The following is a 20,926-nucleotide window of genomic DNA, read 5'->3' as shown; positions in this document are numbered from 1 at the left end:
ATAATGCTTCTAAGGAGACATGAAATTCTAACTTTAGTGAAGCTGGAAGATTTTTCTCCATTGATTCATAAGGTCAAGAGTTCACTTAAAGGTTGGGAGCTCTTCAGGGGTTTTTGTTTCCTTTAAAATTTGGATGTCATGCATATTCCCTTTGAAATTATGCACCACAATACTAAATAAAGTACTGCTGGTGGCATTAGAAGCACTTATATATCTGTCAGCCTGAAGAAGAGCTTACACTGGGAAAATACAGCATTTAAGGTTAAAGTTAACAAGTGCAGAGCATTAGTTTTGAAGAAATGGGTGCACACATTCTTTATGCTCTGTAAACTCCTGCAGGGCTTGTCTCTACTGCCAAGCATATGTGTGTGTTTGTGGGGGTCATGTTTGTGTGTCACAGAGCAGCAAAATCTGCTTGAGTTATCCTAGCAGTTCAGTTACTCTGCAAGATAGACCTGAATTTGAACATCCTTTATTAGTTTCTAGTGAAAAATATCACTACCTTTTCTTAAATGAGGAAGCACAGGTTTTATTTCACTGTATTAAAATGAAGCCAAGCCACCCTTAGCTCTAAGCAAAGTGCATAAACACATCCCTTTAGGATCTGAAGTCAAGGTATCTGTAAAGCATCTAAAGTGAAAACCTCTTTTTGCTGAGAAGACTAGAGAAAAGAATAAGATGATTCTAATTTATTCTTCAGAAGGGGCTGTTAGAGAATGGTAGTGTCCATTCTATTTCTTGCTCAAATGTCTGGATTTTAAAAGATCTTTACCCAGCACAATGTTCCTGCAACATTTTCTTGCCTTGGTAGAGCAGGTTTAACCTCTGGCTGTAAGCCAGGGGGAACCACTGAGACAGAAGTAGTAAGCTCAAAACAAGAGAGGAACTTTTGTCATCCTACACATTGAAGTCTGCAGGTCTGGAAAAATGAGACTGTAGTGGCTTGGAGAATGAGTAAGGGACTGTGAGAGCAGAAAATTGGATACTGACCTCCTTTAAAGAAGTAATGTATTATAAAGGTTATTTTATAGTATTTGTTAAGTCCCCATATTTAATTTTAGTGGAGTTTAGTTTATAATCATCTGCCTGAAATAGCATTTATTAGTGGTTTGTGAATTCTGTTGTGACCTGAATACTTCTGTCCTTATTTTTGTATTTCATGTGCATTTTCAGTAATTCAAGTAATACAAGATGAACTGCAACAGGAAGCTGGAAATGTTGAAAAGTCTTATTAGTATGTTTTTGATTAAGCATTTTGAATTTTTTGTAGCTAAGAACTTTTATGTGACATCTGTGAATATTTTTTTGAGAAAGTAGATGCACTGCAGTCTCTTCATGTCAATTAAATGAAAGTGCTTGTTCATTAATTGCATAAGTTCTTTTTATTCTCTTGTTACTCTATCTTTGATCTTCTCTAGTATTTTCATCTGAAATCCATGTAATCTTTCTTGCTGTGTAGTAGGAAAATAAACTGGAACATACTTCTTCCTCAGAATAGAAAGGTGTTATGTTATGCTTCCAAAGAATAAAATAATATGATAGGTTTTTTTAATTTTCAAACTATCAAAGAAAATGCAAGTGAAATCTTGGTTGGCTGCATAATAAATGGTTAATTCTGTGACCTACATGCTGTGTCTGAGGCACAAACCTGCTTAGTGGTCTGTGATAAAAGACCTTATTAAATATTGTAGTGATTTACATGTCTGCAGGCGGATGCAACCTTAAAAAGGAAAAATATAAAAGGAAACAAAGGGAAACTGCTCAAAACCAAGTCCCGTGGCCTTGGAAGTAGAAAAGAAATAAGTAGCACGTATTTAAAGCATCAAGGCGAACATTCTCTTAATGCAGATGTGTTCATAGTGGCCGCCAACAGCTGTGTAATATGAAAAGCAGTCTCTCTGTGGTCTGGTAATGTACATTAGTTGTTGTTCTCAAACTGATGTTCTCATTCACTTCCACCCTGTTGTGGGATCTTTTCTATCCACACCTTTATGATCCATCCAGCTTCCAACACTACTCTGCCATCAGTCATGTGCACTTGATCTCGTGACCTCTTTTTAGCAGGGGATTGTGTTTGCTTTGTCTTTCTCAATTATTTTATTTTTATTTTCTGTAATGCTACATGCTTAGCACTGCATGAGGCAACACCTAGAGTTTGCATTTGCTTATGGTTAGAACTTTGTCACAGTTCTCTGTCCTTGCCAAAGCTCCTTCCAGAGTTCCTCTTGGAAAGCTGCACAGAGCAGGACCCTGCCCTGTGCTGAAGGGTTTCCAATGCCAAAGAGCAAAAGTGTGATCTGTGGTTTGTTTATTTCTTCAATCCTAAAGTTCCCCAGCTTTAGGCAATGTTTTGGATCAGAACTGCACTGCAAGAGAGGTTTACAGCTCTATACAGAGTTCAGATGATAGCATTTATGAGTTTGGTTCTTAGGTTACAAATCATTAACCTTAAAACATTAATTGGATTTGCAACTATTCAAACATAGCTTCCCCAGAACTGTAAAACCAAGCAGCAATAGCTGTGTTTTCATTTTTGTTCACCTGTCTTTTCCTGGGCTGGTATGTGATAAGGTGGATTTTTTTTCCTGTGTGTAACTTCTATGTACAATATCCTGTGTAGCCAGGCAGGAAATGTGAAGTCTCCAGACAAGATAAAAATACAAGATTATTGACTTACCATGGTCTAAGTGGCATTTTTTCATTCACTTCTCTCAGCCATGCAGTGTTTGTGGTAGTATCTTTGATCTTCCCAATCCCACACACCAATGCTTGCCCAGTATACAATTCCTAAGTATCTTTCTGCCTGCTGTATTTATCAACTTCTTTTGTTTTTCTTCAAATCTGTTTTTCTTTGCCAGCTCTTGAAAAGAGTCTGGGGGCAAGCAGACAGCCAGACCAGGCACAGAAAACTTTCTCTAAGAGAGAAAATAAATTTGATAAACTACTGTAAGACAAAAGTTGACACTGGGATTACTGTGAAATTATGACAGGCCAATAATTATTAACTGCCACCAATTATCTCTAAGCCTTGAGAAGAGATGCATTACAAACTGGCATTGCCAGGAATGAGCTCATAGGGTCTTAATGAAGAAAACTACACACTGTTTTTTGGCTTGGCTTGGTTTGCCTCTAGGTGTTAGCTCCAGAAGACAATAGAGTGCATTATCAAAGCTCTTTGGGGTCAGAGGAAGTACTTTGTCTCTTGGCTTTCAGTGTCATTGGTGGGAGGCAGGGGACCATGATGCTGGGTTAATGTGTTAGAGTTCCAAGCAGTTCTGCTGTCACACCTAACTCAGCCAGCCATGGTAAAAATTAGGTCATATCTGACTGGAGACACTAGGTGGTTTGTTTCTGCTGGGGTTTGTGAACCCCAGTCTTCTCAGCAAGAAGAACCTCTAAATAATGAAAGAGGAAAAAAGTAACCTATAATAAAACATGAAGTGGATCTCTGACAATCCAGCTGCTGACAGACATGCAGGCATGCTCAGACTTCCACCTCTCTCCCACTCCACATTTGTGTATTTATAACTTCTGCTCCACTGATGCTGAGTGGACCCTGGTATGTGTCACATGTTACTGGGTCCTCCTCTTTTCTAGTTCTGAAAATCTGCATGAGGGTCAGCCATGGCTGCTGAGCCACATCAGCACATACACTCACTTAACCACAAAATACAAAATTTTTGGCCTTTAGGTGTATTTTGAGCAAAAGAAAGTAACTTTATATATACACTCAGGTACATGCATTGCCTTGTGAGTAGAATGTTGAGTCTTTTTAGGGTTTATTGAGAGGTTTTTGTTTGCAGTTTTTGGGAAATTAGTTTGTTTTCTGAAGCTGTTCTAAAGCTTTTTATTTGGGTTATGGTAAGGGCTTCTTGTGAAATACACAAAAACTTGTCAGGTGCCAGAAGCCAAGGGCTTTCTCATGCCTACCTCACTTGGAAGGACCAAGAGGGAAGAAGCAGGGAAGGAAGCCAGATCCTTCACATGGAGGGCAATATGTGGGGTAGGCAAGAGTGTTGTGTTCTGCTCACTTTACTGTTTTGGCAGTGGGCTGCATCAATACAGTGGATGCTGCCACCAGAGAATTTCAAACATAGAATAAAAAAAAGGCCAGGAAAAAATAGCAAAACAGTTCACCATCTTTACTAATAAGAGACTTACCTGTTGTCAGGTTGAGTTGATAGTCTTTCATCATTTTTGGCCTTCTTAAGATACACTCTGTTCAGTGCAAGGACTGTATAGGTTGGATGGACTTCTGAGCAGTCTGGTCTGGTGAAAGGTGTGCCTGCCCACAACAGGGGATTGGAACTAAACATTCTTAAAGTCCCTTCCAACACAAAGCATTCTGTGATTCTATATTTATCCTTGTGTTCAGAAAGCAACTAACAAATTGCAGATGTGGTTGAGATGTGAAGAGCAACAAGGAAACAGTATGCTTATTGTGTGTGTTTAGTTCTTCACCTCTCTTATGATTTAGGAAATGTTTCTGTCTGCCAATATTCTGCTATTCAATTTAATATATAAATACTTGTAAAAAAACCCTTTCTTCTGGTACAGTAGAATCAGTATTTTTAAAGCTTGCAAAGATAAATATTTAATACCCCAGTGAGTATAGGCAGCACTTTTAGCAAGATTCATGAGAATCTAATGTGCCTGAAACAATTCTGCAATCTTAAGATTAGACTACCTTAATAATTGCTGAGAAATGGGGGGGTTTTGTATCTTGTGTAGCCCTGAAGTGAAGAGGACCCCTGTGTATTGACTCCTTCTTTGTCTCCTCTTTCACCTTCTCCTTCATGGCCCTTCAGAATTGAAAGTCAGCACTTCTGTGGGTTTCCAGCAGAGCTGGGTCAGGAAGCAGCAGTGTGGGAGAATTTGCATGTTGATTCCCTTGTTTGCAAAGCAAAAAAAAAAAAAGAGAAAAAAATCCACAAAAAGCTGGGGGCGTGAAAGGCTTTAATTTTTTACCTACTCTCACTAAAGGGTTTTATGCAATTGCAGAGTGTATTTGCTGTCTGATACCTGAGATGAGATGCAGCCTTAATGACTCCTTGGAGTGGGTACCCGGGGTTCAGGAAGCAGGTTCTTTCCTGCTTGGTGGAGTGAGCCTGGAGTGCGTTGTGCAAACTGAAAGAAGGCTGAAGGAGAAGTTTTAAAGGGAGGGAGAAACTCATTACTCTTTTTATCCACTGGTGAATTTTATTCCTTCCTTAGTTTGCCAAAGTTGACACATTATGCATGTTTAAAATACCTTGGTGTTCTGGGGTAGGGTTTTTTTGAGGGCAGCTGTTCCCAAAGGACACACCAGTGATGGTGAGTGAGCTGGATCAGCTCACTGACTTCTCAGCAGCTTTGAGAAGGTGGCAGGTGAAGACTCAGCTTTTGAGCTCTGAAGCTGATTTATTTACTGCATCCTAAGGAGGATCGGTAGCTGCAGCATGGGCCTCTGTTGCAGCTCCTGGGCTGTGTGGCAGGGTGCTGCTGGAGGCAGCAGGGCTCCCAGCAGTCCCAGCACTGCCTTCCTTCCTGCAGCTCCCAGGAGCACACCCTGCATTCCCAAGGACCCGCAGGATGCTGCTGACAGCAAGGAAAGCGTGGCACAAGGCAGCAGCCCCAGCCATGAGTGTTGGTCTGCTATTGCTGAGCCTTTAGGGACCACCTGAAGCATTTGGTGTGTCTGCTCAGGAGGTTCAAGAAGCAGCCTGTCGAGCCCATTGCTGTGGTTCAGAGTGAAGCATCTGTAACCTTCTCTGGAAGAAGTCTTGATCTCATAGACAAACTCCTATTGACTTAGTGTGAGGTCTGTATTCCTCCCACCATGATGCCTGAGAGCAAATGAGCAGGTTTTGGGGTTTTTTTCAGAATAAGCACTTTTTATTCTCTGCCTTTGTAGATATACATGTAGGCAGTGCCATTCAATTTCTTCCATTTTGTTTTGTTTGCAAAAAGTACCATTTTCACAAAATAATGTTGCCTTGGCTTGTTCTGCCACCTGAGTGCTCTAGTTGGCTAAACATGTTTCTGCTAACAAATTGAGAGTGTTTTATTTTAAAGGTAATTTTAAATTTCTTCTAGAAAAAGCCTGCTTTCTTCTTATGATAGCTTATCTTCTTCTTAGCTTTGAATTTGTTATTGTTTGCTACTTTAGGTAAACTTACTTTAGAAATGATTGCTGTACTCCACAAAAAAGTGCAATTTTCTGGTAAAAAGCCAGACAGTGGATATCTCACAGGAGACATAATCCAGTAGTGTTCATTTTCTTTTCAATTACAGCTCTAGATTCTAGCTAAAATTTCAGTTCTATACTCTATCTACAGTTGTGGTTTTTTCCTTTATTGTTTTTGTATTTGTGTGCATCCTAATATTTACTGCTCCCTTGTTTCCTCCTTTATGTTAACAAAATTATTTTATTGGAAGGCATCACTGTTACCTCCACAGACACCTTTCATAGCAAGTCATGCATTCTTCTTCTTTCCTTTTTGAATGTTTTCACCTTGCCATTCACAAATTCTATTTTCATTTACTTATTTTTGAGTGTAAGCCCATCTACAAGGCCTTAATTTTTTTCCCATTCTAGCTGGAGACTTTTAACATTAACTGCCTAGTTGCTGTTGTATGACAGATGATTTTTGATTTATTTCTAGTGCTTTGCTGTGCGATCTCTGGGCTGGGTAGAAATGGCAGAAGAAGATCTGGCTCCTGGAAAGAGCAGTGTTGCTGTGAACAATTGCATCAGACAACTCTCTTACTGTAAAAATGACATCAGAGACACTGTTGGCATTTGGGGAGAGGTAAGAACAGAGTGAACTTCTCCTCTTGGAACATCCCTCTCACATCATAAAACATCTCAAAGGAACAATTCTGTAGACAGCTACTTCCATGTTTTGTGTTTTGGATTTCACTACCTCAGCCTGGCACTGCCAGATATATAAAAGGGTTCAGGGAAAGTGTTGACTTTTTTATTCCAAACTGCTCAGGACAGCAGATGCCCCAAAGAGCTCACTTTCATGTTACATCTGTATAGTACATACCTGTGCAGTGGCAGTGCTGGGGACACGCAGGCCAAGCTGCTGAAATTCAGTGTAAATCTTCTTCTTGACCAGAGGTCTGAAAGTGATGCTTTGTAACAACATTTTCAAAGGTTTCACAATGACAAAGGGCTTTAAGGAATCCCACACTGGCAGGATTGTAGTTCTGAAATATATGAGAAGATTGGAACTGATGGACAGATGGTTTATCTTACAATGATTACTTTATCAGTGTTTCAGAAGAAAATTAATTATATGTCATCAGTCTGTCTGTTGGCTCCTCTCCAATAACTCTTGAATCTCTGCACCAGTGTCATCCAGTTTTGGAGGATGCCAGATTCCCACACACTGAGGAAAAAAGAGAGAGCCCAGCTTTCCTCTTGGTTTGCTGAAGGGTCAGTGTGCCTTCATTGTCTGAACCACAGTTCCTCTCTGCTTCTTTCTGAGTTGGCTCAGAAAGAGAGGATAACTGTGGGAACTCAGGGAAAATTGAAGGGAGCTTTAGGTTTTGTGATGTAGAAAATACTGTCAGGTATTCATCTGTCCCCAGGTGTGCTGGGGACAGATGAGGAAGAGGGAGATATTGAGGTGTCAGTAAGTGTAACAAGAAGGGAAAAGGTGAGACATACAGAGGGCATAGGAGACAAAGCCACACTAAAACATCTTTGTCATTTGATTGTTTATGGAACAACTTAAACTTCTGCCAAATCTCATTTTCTACCTCTCTCCTGACATATTTCAGAAGGATTCTACTAATGCGGATTGGCCACACCAGAACTGAATACAAAACTGACAAAAGAGTGAATGTTGTAGCTTCTAAGAGAAGAGATTTCTTTTCTAAGAGAAATGCCAAACAAACAAACAAACAAACAAACAAACAAAAGAAAACAAAAGAAAGACTTGTCTACATTTCAGTAAAAATTTCAGGGAAAATAGCATTCAGTCTCCCAAGTTATTGTTGCAGTCTATGGCTGCAGTTCACCATCCTAACTATGACCCCAGCAATGCTGATACACTGTGGGGGAGCAACTGGGAGAAAGTGCCCTTAAAACTTAAAATTATGTTTCAAGAAACACATTTAAAGTGTTCTATCTATTTAAAATGATTTCAGAAGGATTTTTCTATGTAAGAAGTATATATTGTACATATAAATAAACAAAATAATATTGTTTTCTTTTCTTTCTTACACCTGGGAACAGTTTTCTTTAGATAATATAGATAGACAAACAATTAAAGATGTGTCAGTCATGGGCTTTGGACTTACTGCTGACCCCAGGATAGAAAAAACCTCAGTATCATTACATGTGTGTAATTTCATCCATATTTCAGATAGCAGCACTTTTATCACCTTAAAATATATTGTTTACTTTGAACCCTCATGATTTGTTTTAAGAGTTAATGTTCACATTTTTTCTATGTCTCTCTGTCAATCCCCTTATTCTTTGTTGGAAATCCTTGCAGGTTTTCAAGCTAAGCTGGTAAAAAGTTTTGGTCCTCTTGAGTGGATGTTAAAATTAAGTGTGTTATTCATTTAAAGAAAAAAAGTCAGCCTGACAAAACAGTAGAGACACTGTGCTTGAATAGGTGGCTCCTGAAGTAAATTGTCTTCCTGATTTTAAGAGAGTTCATTACATCCAACCACATTTTCCTGCCTGCAATGTAAGGCTTCAAGAGTGATTAGAAGAGGCATGTCTTAGAAAGGAATCTGAAAAATTATACTCCATCACTGATGCATCAGATGGAGCAATTACAGCAGGAATCTATTATGGAGCTAAATGACTGCACGTAGGAATTTTAAGATTGCCTAAAGATTTACTTTAGCTAGAATATAATGAAAGTGAAATTGGGTTTAGGACTAGCCTCAAGATTTTATGATTTAAAAAACTGCAAAACAAACCACAAAACCTCCCACACCCTGGGCAAAACCCTGACCCTGCAGAAGCTTTGTTGGTGGTTTTATTGTGGAATTTCATGCCCTTTGATCCAAAAGAAATTTCCTATAAATTTTGAACTTCTACAGTTCTGTAAAATCTAACCAGAAGAGCGCTGTTCATCTGCTTGTGTTGCTCTTTTGCCATGAATTACATTTTTGTACATTACAATATCACTTACATGAAAACGATATCTTCTTGCCATTGACCTATATACTGCAGCCTGTAACACTTCCAGAAAAACTGCTGGGATTGAGCCTCTCTTTCCTTTATTCACTTTCCCTCCATGGCTCTTCTTCAAACCATCAGATCTCTGCAGCTCTTCAGCAGTCTGAGACATTAAAGCCTATGTTCAAGCTCCTAGCCTGTCTAAATAATTTCTTTTTGACCTATGCAGTGCTTTCATCTCTAAAATAGCTTTTGTATAATAAGGCAACAAAATTTAGCAAAATATATTGCTTCTGGCTGCAGACAAGTGATCCCTTGAGCACTGCAAGGATCATTTCCTGTGACTTATGTTGCTTCTCTGCCCATTCTCCAATTTTTTCAGCTAATTTGGATTCTGTTTTGTTACTCTAATCCCAATGTATTTTGCATTAATAACATATTTTTCCTTCTTGTAATAATTTCCCCTGGAACAAATATATAAGTATAAAATTGGTCCAAAAAGCAATCTGTGTGACACTTGGTAGCATTCTTCACATAATTTTACTGCTTCTGACCTCCAAGCAAATTTCTCCCTTTTTTTCTTCATGGTGTTTCTTTTTCTGTCTGCCACTAGCATCTCAGTGCTGCTGATTTACCCCATTTTTTTGCATGACTATCACAGCTACATCTGTTCTGCTTCTCTAGGAGCAGCCTATATATCCAGCCTTGCATCTCAGCCACAGATGTGCTTTTTCCATCTGGCAAAAAATGCTTGTATTGGCTTTGCTCAAACCAGGTGTCACCTGTGTCTCCCACATCCCTCTTGGTACTTGCAGTGCCAGCTCTGTGTCACAGCTTCCCTCGGAATCCCTGCTAGGAACTGGGCAGTGCCTGCCCCTTGCTGCCTTGCCTACAAACAGTGGCAGAAAGCCCTCACAGAGTGACATGAATGTATTTCTTACACAGACACAAAAGTAGGCATCATAAAGACAGCCTCTGTAACCAAGTGGGAAAAGGGTTTCTGTGTCACTGAGATGAAGAAAAAGGTCAGTTTTGAATCGTTAGTCAGTAAGGATTCAGACCCTTTCTGTTCTTTCTGTTCATGTATAGATTCTGGCACCAAAGAGAGGAAACAAATTACTCTCTATTTAGCTGATAGCTTCCACCTTCTGATCAGGAGCAGCTTGTCTTGCTGCTCAGCAATAAGTCCAGGATCATTTCTGTAGGATCTCATGGTCTGAAGAGTATGTGTACAGCCTCCAAGAAGAGGGATATTACATGTGCTAGAGGAGGCAGCAGACCTGTTACAAATGCTGTCAAGAGGACGAAGATAAGCATTTGTGAATTAGCATCAAAAGGAGAATTTTCTCTAAATTTGTTTCCTGCAAGAGAAAAAAAGCATTATCTTTGTTCTTACATGCCAGAAGAATCGGGGAGAAGTCCTGGCTCCAAGATTCTGCATTCACTAGCAGAATTCACATTCAGGTTTTAATGCTGGGTTTTCCCCTTTAATCTTTCTTCAAAGAGTAAATCCTTTGACATGTACAAATTGCTGTCTCTTCCCATAATCTATTGGGTAAATTTTAAGGAAACAAAACACTTTCAAGGAAGGAACTCTGCCTCGAAAGTACAGGTTTTGATATAAGCTTTTACTATGAGTACAGACCATGATTTCTCATATATTTGAAAGAATTTACTGAAAAACAGGTGAACACATAGCTTGTTGAATAACTCAGTAGTTTGGGTCTGAATGAGTTGTGTTTAAAAGACATCAAAACTTTTTGTGATTGGGATTGTTTAAATATACAGTAGCAAGATAACATCTTAGATCTTTTTCACACCAGAAGCATATGAAGTTTTTTTCATTTGCTCTTGGAACAGCCCAAAACTTTGAGAAAAGATGCAGCACAGACATAACACCTTGAGCCCAGCCAGTCTGAGAGGGTGATGCACTGTGTAATTGTACTTTGTCTGGAACTGCAGGGCAAAGACATGTACCTCATCCTGGAGAATGACATGCTGAACCTGATTGACCCCATGGACCGCACGGTCCTGCACGCGCAGCCCATCGTGAGCATCCGAGTCTGGGGCGTGGGCCGCGACAACGGCCGGTGAGTCTTGGCTCTGCTTGTCTGCCTCAGTGCTATTTCAATCTGCTGATGCATACTGCACATTACTCTGTCCCAGGGCCTGAGAGAAGGTGGGTAAATTCTTCTTTTTGTTGCTGGTGTTACTTTTTAAACTCCCTGCTTTTCGTAGTGTATCGCTTGTAGGCTGTTTTGTTCAACCTGCACTGAACAAGCCTTTCAGATTAACTCAGGTGCATAAAATTGCATGTGTAACATTGATTTGTTTCAGATCTGTGTAGTACTTTTGGTTTAAAAGCATGTTTTCAAATATGTGTTGTAGTACGTTTCTCCTGCCTACGTGAAAGTGTGTCTTCCTGCTGGTCCAAGTAAATGCTCTGACTGTTTGCGTGTGCTTATACTTTCTTGAGGTATTTAATATGATGGAGAAAAAAGCTGGATGGAGGGAAAAGTAATGGGTTTAGTCATTACTACTACTTCTAGTTTTTGATGTAAGAAAATCCCCAAGAATGTTGCAGAAAACTGAGATTTGTCCCTGAAATGTCCTGCCTGTGAGCTGAAGTTGCTCTTTGTAGTAGGAAGCAACCAGGAGTGTGTGCTGAAGGCCCTTCTGCCCTAGAAGCAGTCTTTCCTTAGGTTTCCTTCTTGTCTTATCTCTTGGTAGCATTCTTGTTTGTCATGTAATACTGCTGAGGAAACAGCATTGTGAAAGTGACTTATTTGGAGCAGGACAGTGAGCTGCCACCCAGTCTGATTGGCCATTTTGATGTAGTGAAAATATTGCCATTCATATGGAGAAAGTCCAGGATTGTAGCACAGTACCCATCCTGACACAAGGATGGTAAGGATTGAGTAACACCAGCAAGCTTCTGCTTTTTGTGTCCATGTTTGATAATGGTCAGGTAAGTCCTGCATGACCAATACTGGCTGTGATGGAATAACTGCATCACTGGACAAGGGAAGGGTTACTGATGTCATTTATCTGAAAGGCCTTTGACACAATCTCCTGTTACATTCTTCTTTCTAAATTGGAGAGAGATGGATTTGATGAGTGGACTGTTGGATGGATATGAAAGTGGTTGGATAGCTGCAGCCAGAGGTTACTGGTCAATGGCTCAGAGTCCCAGTGGACATCAGTGATAAGTGGTGCCCTTCAGGGATCTGCACTGGGGCCAGTGTTACTTAATATCTTCATTATTGACATAGATGAAGGGATCAAATACACCCTCAGCAAATTTGCTGATGACACCAAGCTGAGTGGTGCAGTTGACACTTCTAAAGGGCAGGATGCCATTCAAAGGGACCTGGACAGGCTCAGGAAGTGGGGACAGGGGAATCTCATGAGGTTTAACAAGACCAAACACAGAGTGCTGCAACTGGGTCAGGACAACCCCCAGTATAAGCACAGGCTGGGGGATGAACAGATCCAGAGCAGCCCTGCCAGGGAGGATTTGGTGATGCTGCTGGGTGAGAGGCTGGACATGACCCAGCCATGGGCACTCACAGCCCAGAGAGCCAAAGGTGTCCTGGGCTGCATCCAGAGCCCCGTGGGCAGCAGGGGAGGGAGGGGATTCTGCCCCTCTGCTCTGCTCTGGTGAGACTCCACCTGCAGGGCTGCAGCCAGCTCTGGGGTTCCAGCACAGGAAGGACATGGACACATTAGAGGAGGGCCACCAAGTTGATTAGAGAAATGGAGCACCTCTCCCATGAGGAAAGGCTGAGAGACCTGGGATTGTTCAGCCTGGAAAAGAAAAGGCTTCAAGGTGACCTAACTGTGACCTTTCAGTACCTGAAAGGGAGCTTATGGGAAAGATGGGGTGAGACAATTCACAAGAGCATGTAGTGACAGGACAAGGGAGAATGGTTTCAAACTGAAAAAGAGTAGGTTTAGATTACATCCCAGGAAGAAATCCTTTCCTGTGAGGGTGGTGAGGCACTGGAACAGGTTACCCAGAGAAGCTCTGGGTGCCCCATCCCTGGAAAGGTTCAAGGCCAGGCTGGATGGAGCTCTAAGCAACCTGGTCTAGTGAAAAGTGTCCCTGCCTAAGGCAGGGGAGTTGGAGCTAGATGATTTTTGAGGTCCCTTCCAACCCAAGCCCTTCTGTGATTGTCAAGATATTTGCAATAGTCAGGGTTTGGGGTTTTTTGTCTCTAAGAAATTTTTGATAGGAAATGTAATTTCAAACATGAAAAATCTTTCTCAGTAAAAGATTTTCTGAAACTTGTTTTATCTGTCTCAAAGATTGATTACCAATGGCTAAATTTCTCAAAGGGAAGGTGACTAAATATTTTAGGTGACTAAAGGTTTCTAATTTTTTTACTCTTATAAATGACTGATAGTCGATTGGGCATGGGTTAACTGGTTTTCACTTCCTTTGGTACAGATTTGTGAGAGATCTAAAAGGGGCAAATCCAGTTTGAAATGCTGGGAAGTAAAAAGGTTTTAACTCCTGATGAATAAACCACTGGAGTTCTTTGTTTGCATTAGAAAATGGGTGCATTACACATTTCCCTTCAAGTCAGTTTTTGTAGTACCTTGCTTCTGTCAGAAAATAAATAGAGCGTTTTAAGGGGCACCCAAATGTGATGCAGCTTTACAGAGTAAAAGATGCCAGCTTTGATCTTCATTATTTTTTAAGCATTTACAGTTCTTTTCCCAAATACTTACATTCCTTTGTGAAATAAAATCATTTCAGTATGTTCTTTATAAAATGAGAAGAGATGAATTTCAGTTCTAAGACTTCTGCAGAAACCTATGTCTCTATCAAGAAAAAATGTTTAGATATGGAATATGTGGGAGAAGTACAGGTCCAATTTTAAAAATACAAACAACAAGAACCCTTCAAACCCAGTTCTTCTTTTTGGTCATTAAAGGTAGCTACTTTCTCAACTGTTTTCCTGAAAGGAAGTTTTATATATGATGCTGACAATACAGAGAAATGCCAGAGGAAATAAACTCATTTTTTCTCATGTTTCTACTGTCAGTTGTGGAGAACTGTGAACACTTTCTGTGTTCAAAGTGAACATTTCTTGTTTCTAGAGAGCATGACATTTCTTGACCAGTTGCTGTAAGGAACAGCAAGAAATAGTTTATGAAATTTTAATATATATTGTGTTTAGGTATTAAACACAAAGTCAAAACCAGCTTTAATATTTCATTTGCTGGCGCACTGATCTTCTTAGCCACTTTTATTGGAATTTGGGATTTTTTCACCGTAAGAAATTTTATTTCAGGACTTTCCTATTCATAGCCATTTTTAAGAACTTTGATAGGTGCTTTCACAGAAGTTTTGTGTCCAGATGACTTTCAGGACCGGAGCCCATTCTTTTTGAAACTTAATTTGTTTAATATTTTATTGACACGTTTTAAAAAATAAGATTGTAGGAAAAGTGTAGCTATTATTGTAGTAAGTAAATTCAGACTGCATGTGATGTTAAATAGCAGCAAATCAAAATGGCAAGCTATTTACTTGAGAAAGAACAAACTTATGAGTGCATAATCAGATGTACAATATGTTTTGGGTGTAGAGATGTTCAGTGTAGGATACATGTTTTGAGAGGTAGCATAAAAGATGTGGCATTTGCTGAAGAAGCACTAACACAGAAGAAAAAAACATTTTGAGACAAACCAAAAAGAGAACACAAGCTGAGAAAACCATATTGTTCAGCTGGAAACTGCACTGCAACTCTTTTCATGTGTACATTAGCCCACAGTCCTTGAATTCATCCTGGTGAAATCACCTGTTGCTACTGAGAAATACCAAAGCCATTCACTGACTGCAAAAGCAGCTTTCCCTCATTATGGGTTTGCCATCACCAGAAAAAAAGCTAGGGATCACATTGCTGCTTAGGTGGATTAAGTGTTCGTGAAGCTGATGAAATCCCAGTTTCTGGTGGGAAATTCTTCCAGAAGTTGTTGCACATGAATTTCCTTAATTAGTTATATCTTCTAGTCCAAGAACCTGTATAATTAAACATATTGGGTTCGTTTTGAAAAGTAATATTTAAATTTTAAAATACTGTAGAAATGTATGTTTCCCTGTATTTTGATCTATTTGAACCCCAAAATGGTCTGCAGGCCCTCCTTTTAACTCTTTTGCTTGTATTAATTTATTTGTCTAGTTTCTGCTTTGGAAGATGAAGAGATTTTCTAATGACACATGAGCAGATGATTTTCTAAGCTCTGCCATAATGAAAGATTGATGAAACACAGAGATCTGCTGATGAAAGTTTAGTCTGAGGAAGTGGCTGCTATCTCACCTCAGGCAGAAGTGTTTTCCAGGAGACTGTAATCACTCTCTCCATAGGTTACACTATTATCCTGCCCTTTGGGTTTCTTATTTAACAATCCTGGGGTAGCAAAGGCTTCCTCATTTGGTTAACTTGGGCTGTGTGGTGATTTTGTGCTTCATCCCTTGTTTTCAATTGATCAGTCAATAAAATATGTTTGATTTTAAAAGGCCTGGAGTGCCTTCATAAAACCATGAACAAAAGCAGATTCCCCAAAATTGGTGGGTATCCATGTATGTGTACACTGAGCTCCTGTGTTTGATATGTATATATGGGCATTAAAGGAGAATAAATGTCCTGTATACATGCAACCCTTTGGCAGACTTGGTGATACCTTGTGATTTTTAAAAGTCAAAAACCACTGTCCTTTGTACAGTCTTCCTCTCCTGCTGTTCTGAAAACAGTCATGATGATTCATTTAGTATTGCTTGTAAATAAGAACAGTCCTTGCAGTTGCATAAATAGTTTGATTTCAAGATCACTAAGGTCATTGTCACATGGAGGTGTCACAGGTGTATCAGTGAATAATTGTCAGTGCTGTGTTTGCTTCTCAGCAAGGCATGCATGCCATGTTTTTCTCCTCGTCATTAAAAGCGTGTTCACAGCCTCAGGATGCACTGAGGCTGTAAAAGGGCTGCTCTTCTCACTTGTGAGCAGCATGACTGTACATTAATCATTCCTCAGGTTGGGGTTTGTCTCTCCTCCTGGACTGCTGGTGCATGCCCTTTGCTTTCTGAGCAGCTCACTAACCAGGTAGAGAGAAAAGGCAATGGCTCATCAGTTTTGTAGATGAGATTCCGTTAGCACATTTCCCTGAATCCTCCTTTATCTTCATTGCTCCTCCGCCAGTCTAAAGCCCACCTCAAGTTTTAAAAAATCTAAAGGACTTTAACTGCCTGAAAGATCACAGTTTCTTCTCTCCTGGTGACTTCATACAACAGCAGTATATCCTGCTGAAATAGTCTGTGGTCAGCTGGCAAGGAGGGCTGCTGGTGGATTCAGGAGACATCTTTGATGAGACTGAATATGGAACTGGATGGGGTGGGCACCTGCTGTATTGGACAGAACACACAGCATGTGTCTATTCATCCACTGGCTTTGTCACCACACAGAGCAGGTTTGTTTTCAATGTATAGTTCGTGTGTTTTCCTGACAGGCAGAGGAGGGAGCCTGGTTGCTTTTGGTTCTTAAGCGATGGGAGAGGCACAATCTCTGATATTAAAGTTTTCTGACCACAGACACTCTGACTGGGTGATATGAATGCATTGTGCTCCTTCCTCTGCCCCATTTTATCAGGTGGGGATGTCCATTGCCCTGCTGCTCTGAACTGCTGCTGTTTTTCTGCTGCCTAGACATAGGAATAAAATGAAGCTGAGATTCAGAAAGGGGAGAAAGGCAAGACAGGGCCTTGAAGAAAGTAGAACAATGGATGCACACATGATGAGGCTCAAGCTGCCTCAGAAGGGGAGAGCAGGCAACTAAATGAATAGATGCTCCAGGTCAGATGGACATAATCCTCTAAGGCTGAACGAGAAGAGAGTCCTGATAACAATATGAATTATCTGAGCTCTGTTATCTCAGGAGCTGTTAGGACAAGAGAAAACGTTTGGGGTGATATAAGAGAAAAATGGGACAAATCTGTGGCAAATGGAGATGATATGATATAAAGTTATGGCTCAAATTCCTCAGAATATGAGGAATTAAAAATAGTATGCTGTCTTGCTTTTTCCATGGTTAACAAAAATGTCTGGATTTCAGAGGTGTTTAACACCTGTGCTGTCCACTGACTTCATGAGGATCTCTGCACATTCAGTGTCTTTGAAAATCAAGTGTCTAAATTCAGATTTAGTGGCTTCTAGATGCATCATTCAGGAAGGTGTTTAAGTTTTTTTGGATTGCCTTCCCTCTGAGGTGATGATTGAATGTGCTGTGAGTCTTTCTTCAGTTCTATGAGAGAAGCTTATCAAACTGCACAAGATAATGAATAATAAACTTTGTTTTCTGCATTAGTGACATGGTTGAGAAAAGCAGAAAATAAATTAAAACTGAAATGGTGTTTGCACCTGCTCTTCTGAAAAGATAACACCTCTCAAAGAATGTGTAATTTCAGCTGAGCTCTTCAATCTCTGAAACACCATTAATCAATATTGCCTATTCCCTTCAGTCCCTGTAACCTTGGAATAAGGACAAAACATACTGTAAGGAATCACATAAATAGGGCATAGGTGAAGGATTACACTGGAGAAAAAGGATTTTACTGGCTTTTCTGACCTCTCTTCTTAGCTGGGTTTTTACAGTTATCTTTTGCTTTTTCTTCTTCCCTAAGCCAGCTGCATTTGAAGAACACACATTTTCTATGTGTTTTGGTAGCATTTTCCCTTCTCATTAAGAAATAGTTTAGGTATGCAAAACTTCTCATTTATATCCATAAGTTCTGGCATTATTGTTTGGAGGTGCAGTGTGTTTCTAGGAGGGAGTAATGAAACAATACAGCTATGAAAGGGGGAATCCAGTCAAGCTTACAGAACTGATGTGTTTTAAAGCAAACATGGTCAAGTGGATGCAAAAAGCTGCATGTGTGCATTCATACTTTGATTCATTAAACTGGTTTATTTTAGCTTTGGAATTTAACATTAAAGACACAGGAGATTGAAGATGCATTGAAGTAGGCTGGTATTAACTTGAAATATTATGCAATTTGGAACATCTGTAGTTTTGCACCAATGGTTTTCTGTTGCTGGTGGCTTCAATGGGGGCAGCATCCTTCTATCCTTTCTGAGTAATCTCACTAATGAGATGAAAAACTATTACATAGAAACACAGAATTGATTAGGTTGGAAAAGATCTCTGAGATCACTGAGTCCAACCTTAAAGCAATCACCACCCTGTCAACTAGACAGTGGCACCAAGTGCCATGTCCTGTCTTGAACAGGGATGGTTACCCCAGCACCTCCCTGGGCAGTCCATTCCAATGTCTAGTCACTCCTTCTAGGAACAAATTCCACCTGATCTTCAACCTGAACCTTTTTAAATAGCACTTGAAAGTATTCCACTGTAAAAGTTTCAGTTAAGACAAATGATATATCTAGATGTGGACTACAAATAAGCACTGTGATATAGTCAGGTTGTCTCAATTAATGAGATGGCATATTGACTGAGTCACTGGCTTAAAGCCTTTATACAAATTTGTGCTAGAAAATCTCCACACATTCCCTGTTTTTTCAGCTATTAAACTCAAACACTTCAGGATACAGCTAGAGTAATCCATGAATTTAAGCAGCTATCACAGAGGTCCCTCAAGAACAGCTGAGCTGCCTGTGAAAGTGTGTGTGGCTCAGGAGAGCTACTGACTGCCATTTTGGGTTAGAAATCTGATGAGTTCTTCTACTATTCTTTTCTCTGTGTGTTAATTAGGCAGATGTTGTGTCCAGGCTGGATTTCTGTAAGTAACTGCTGCTTCAACTCCATGGCAAAACAGTGATGCAAGTGATGCAAAAAGCAGCTGCTGCCCAGCTCTGTACCTGTCACCAGGAAACATCCATCTTCCTCCCAGACTCTCTACAACCCTCCTAGATTTCAACACCCCGTTAGAAGCTTTGATCTTGCCTCACAGTCCAAGATGGCTTAAACTTACCTTATTTACATTGTGTGATCATCACTTGGGTGCATACTCCTTCTGTTGATTCCTCTCCAAGGAGGCTGTGCAAACAAATACCAACTTCCTTCCCAAACCAGCTGGAGTCAATTGAAGGTGCCTGCCTTTCATTCATGCCCTTTATCTTCAGCAGTGCTGAAGTTAGTCTTGATTACACATCTCTCAGAGGCTATATCAACATAGGGACTGTGTATAGAGGGAGCCACCTATGGAATAAATGGCTGTCAAATAATTAAATAACACTTTTCTTAAAAACATAACAAAACAAAACAGGCTCAATAGCAACTTTTTTGTATTCTTTCATTCTTATCTCAAGACCTTTTCTAGTCTAAGGTCTCTGTAGCAGATGAGAGAAAACCAAATTAGTCCACTAGTGATTTCACTTTGTTATTCTACTGTATATTGAAACTGTTCAGTTAGTACTGAGGTGTACATATAAAAACCTTCTGAGGAGAAATATCCAAAGAAAGCATAGGCCACTGAAGAGAAGAGCAATGTTTTACGAACTTACTAACACCTTGCTGGCTAAAAGTTCATAAAGCTCTCTGCAACCTTGATTGCAGTATGTTTGTATGAGAAGTAAAACTCTTTTCTGTTGTGTAGTGGTTCACTTAAAAATATCAGCCTTTTGCAAGACATGTAATTGCTTATTGTTTTCTATTGTAAGCAAAACTTTGACTTTATAAAAATTGTTACTGGGCAAATAATTTCAGAAAAAATAATTGAGAGGGAAAAAATATTTGTGCGGCAGAACTGTTTAGTTCAATTATCTCACTATTATGCTAGTTAATAAAATATGGGAGATTCACAACTTTCTAGTGTAGCAAATTAAAAATCAAAAGTACAGACAGAAAGTGACCTATGTGGCTCTTCTTCCTGTCCAACCACCTTATGTCAGTATTGTACTGGTGGGTTAGAGAGAGAGTAGGATGTTTCTATATACACCTTTACTGTGTAAATATTTATATCCACCTACATAAAAACACCTTTGATCTTTGCATGAGTGTTTTCCTGATATCAAGAGGATTTGTGGCATGTCTACGTATTTGTAGACCACTGAATGTCCTCTGGCATTTTCTATATGCAATAGTAAAATGAGGTACAGGCTTTGACCTGTGTCTCTCTATGCACAGTCACAAACTCGACTACCTGCACTTATATAATAATTTGAAATGTGCCTCTAAGAGGATTCTCTTGCTATCAATTTAGCCCTTCAATTATTTAAGTGCCACATCTACCTCTGGATGCTTTTTCATATTTGCTGCTAGATGATTGCAATTCAAATATTTATATGCAGTGCATTTTAATGTAAATCATAGCATCTACTGTCTTATCCATTCCATGTATTTAGAAAGCATTGTCACTTCAGGATTTTAATTCTGAGAATAGTATGTTGGCTTTTCTCCTAACACTGGCTCCACCAGGGAAAAGGGCCTTTTTTGTCAGGGATATTCAGCACAATTTGGCCTCTGGCAATGGAGGTAGATTGCCTGCTGAAGCCTCTTTGATATGTGCAGATAGATTAGCAGAAATTTAAACACTAATTTGAGCAAATGAAAATAGTTTTGTCAACAGATAATTCAAGTGTCTTAAACATTTAGGGATTTATTTACTGACTGACTTGGTTTTGTATTTAGAAAATGTTACATTAACATTTGTATTTTTTTAAAGAAATTTGTGCCTAGTGACACTGAAATTCATGTGCATTATACCTCTTCTGATGACAGTCATCTTCACACAAATGCTGTTCATCTTAATCCTATAAAAATGCTTTCAATTTCTAATCTG

The 20,926-nt window shown here is 39.7% G+C and overlaps 1 protein-coding gene across 11 annotated transcripts in view; it reads left to right on the top strand.

The window, feature by feature from the left end:
* The window catches only part of APBB2 (amyloid beta precursor protein binding family B member 2), a 164,358-nt gene that overhangs the window by 113,384 nt on the left and 30,048 nt on the right, over positions 1-20,926 (top strand). For all 11 annotated transcript variants that reach the window (XM_030947703.1, XM_030947710.1, XM_030947707.1 and 8 more), the window contains 2 exons: positions 6,645-6,791; positions 11,090-11,217. In XM_030947703.1, the coding sequence (XP_030803563.1) occupies positions 6,645-6,791; positions 11,090-11,217 (275 nt within the window). The remainder of the gene's footprint in view (positions 1-6,644; positions 6,792-11,089; positions 11,218-20,926) is intronic.

This window comes from Camarhynchus parvulus, chromosome 4, assembly GCF_901933205.1.
Source record: "Camarhynchus parvulus chromosome 4, STF_HiC, whole genome shotgun sequence".
Lineage (NCBI taxonomy): Eukaryota > Metazoa > Chordata > Aves > Passeriformes > Thraupidae > Camarhynchus > Camarhynchus parvulus.
This window is presented reverse-complemented; position numbering and strand designations above follow the sequence as displayed.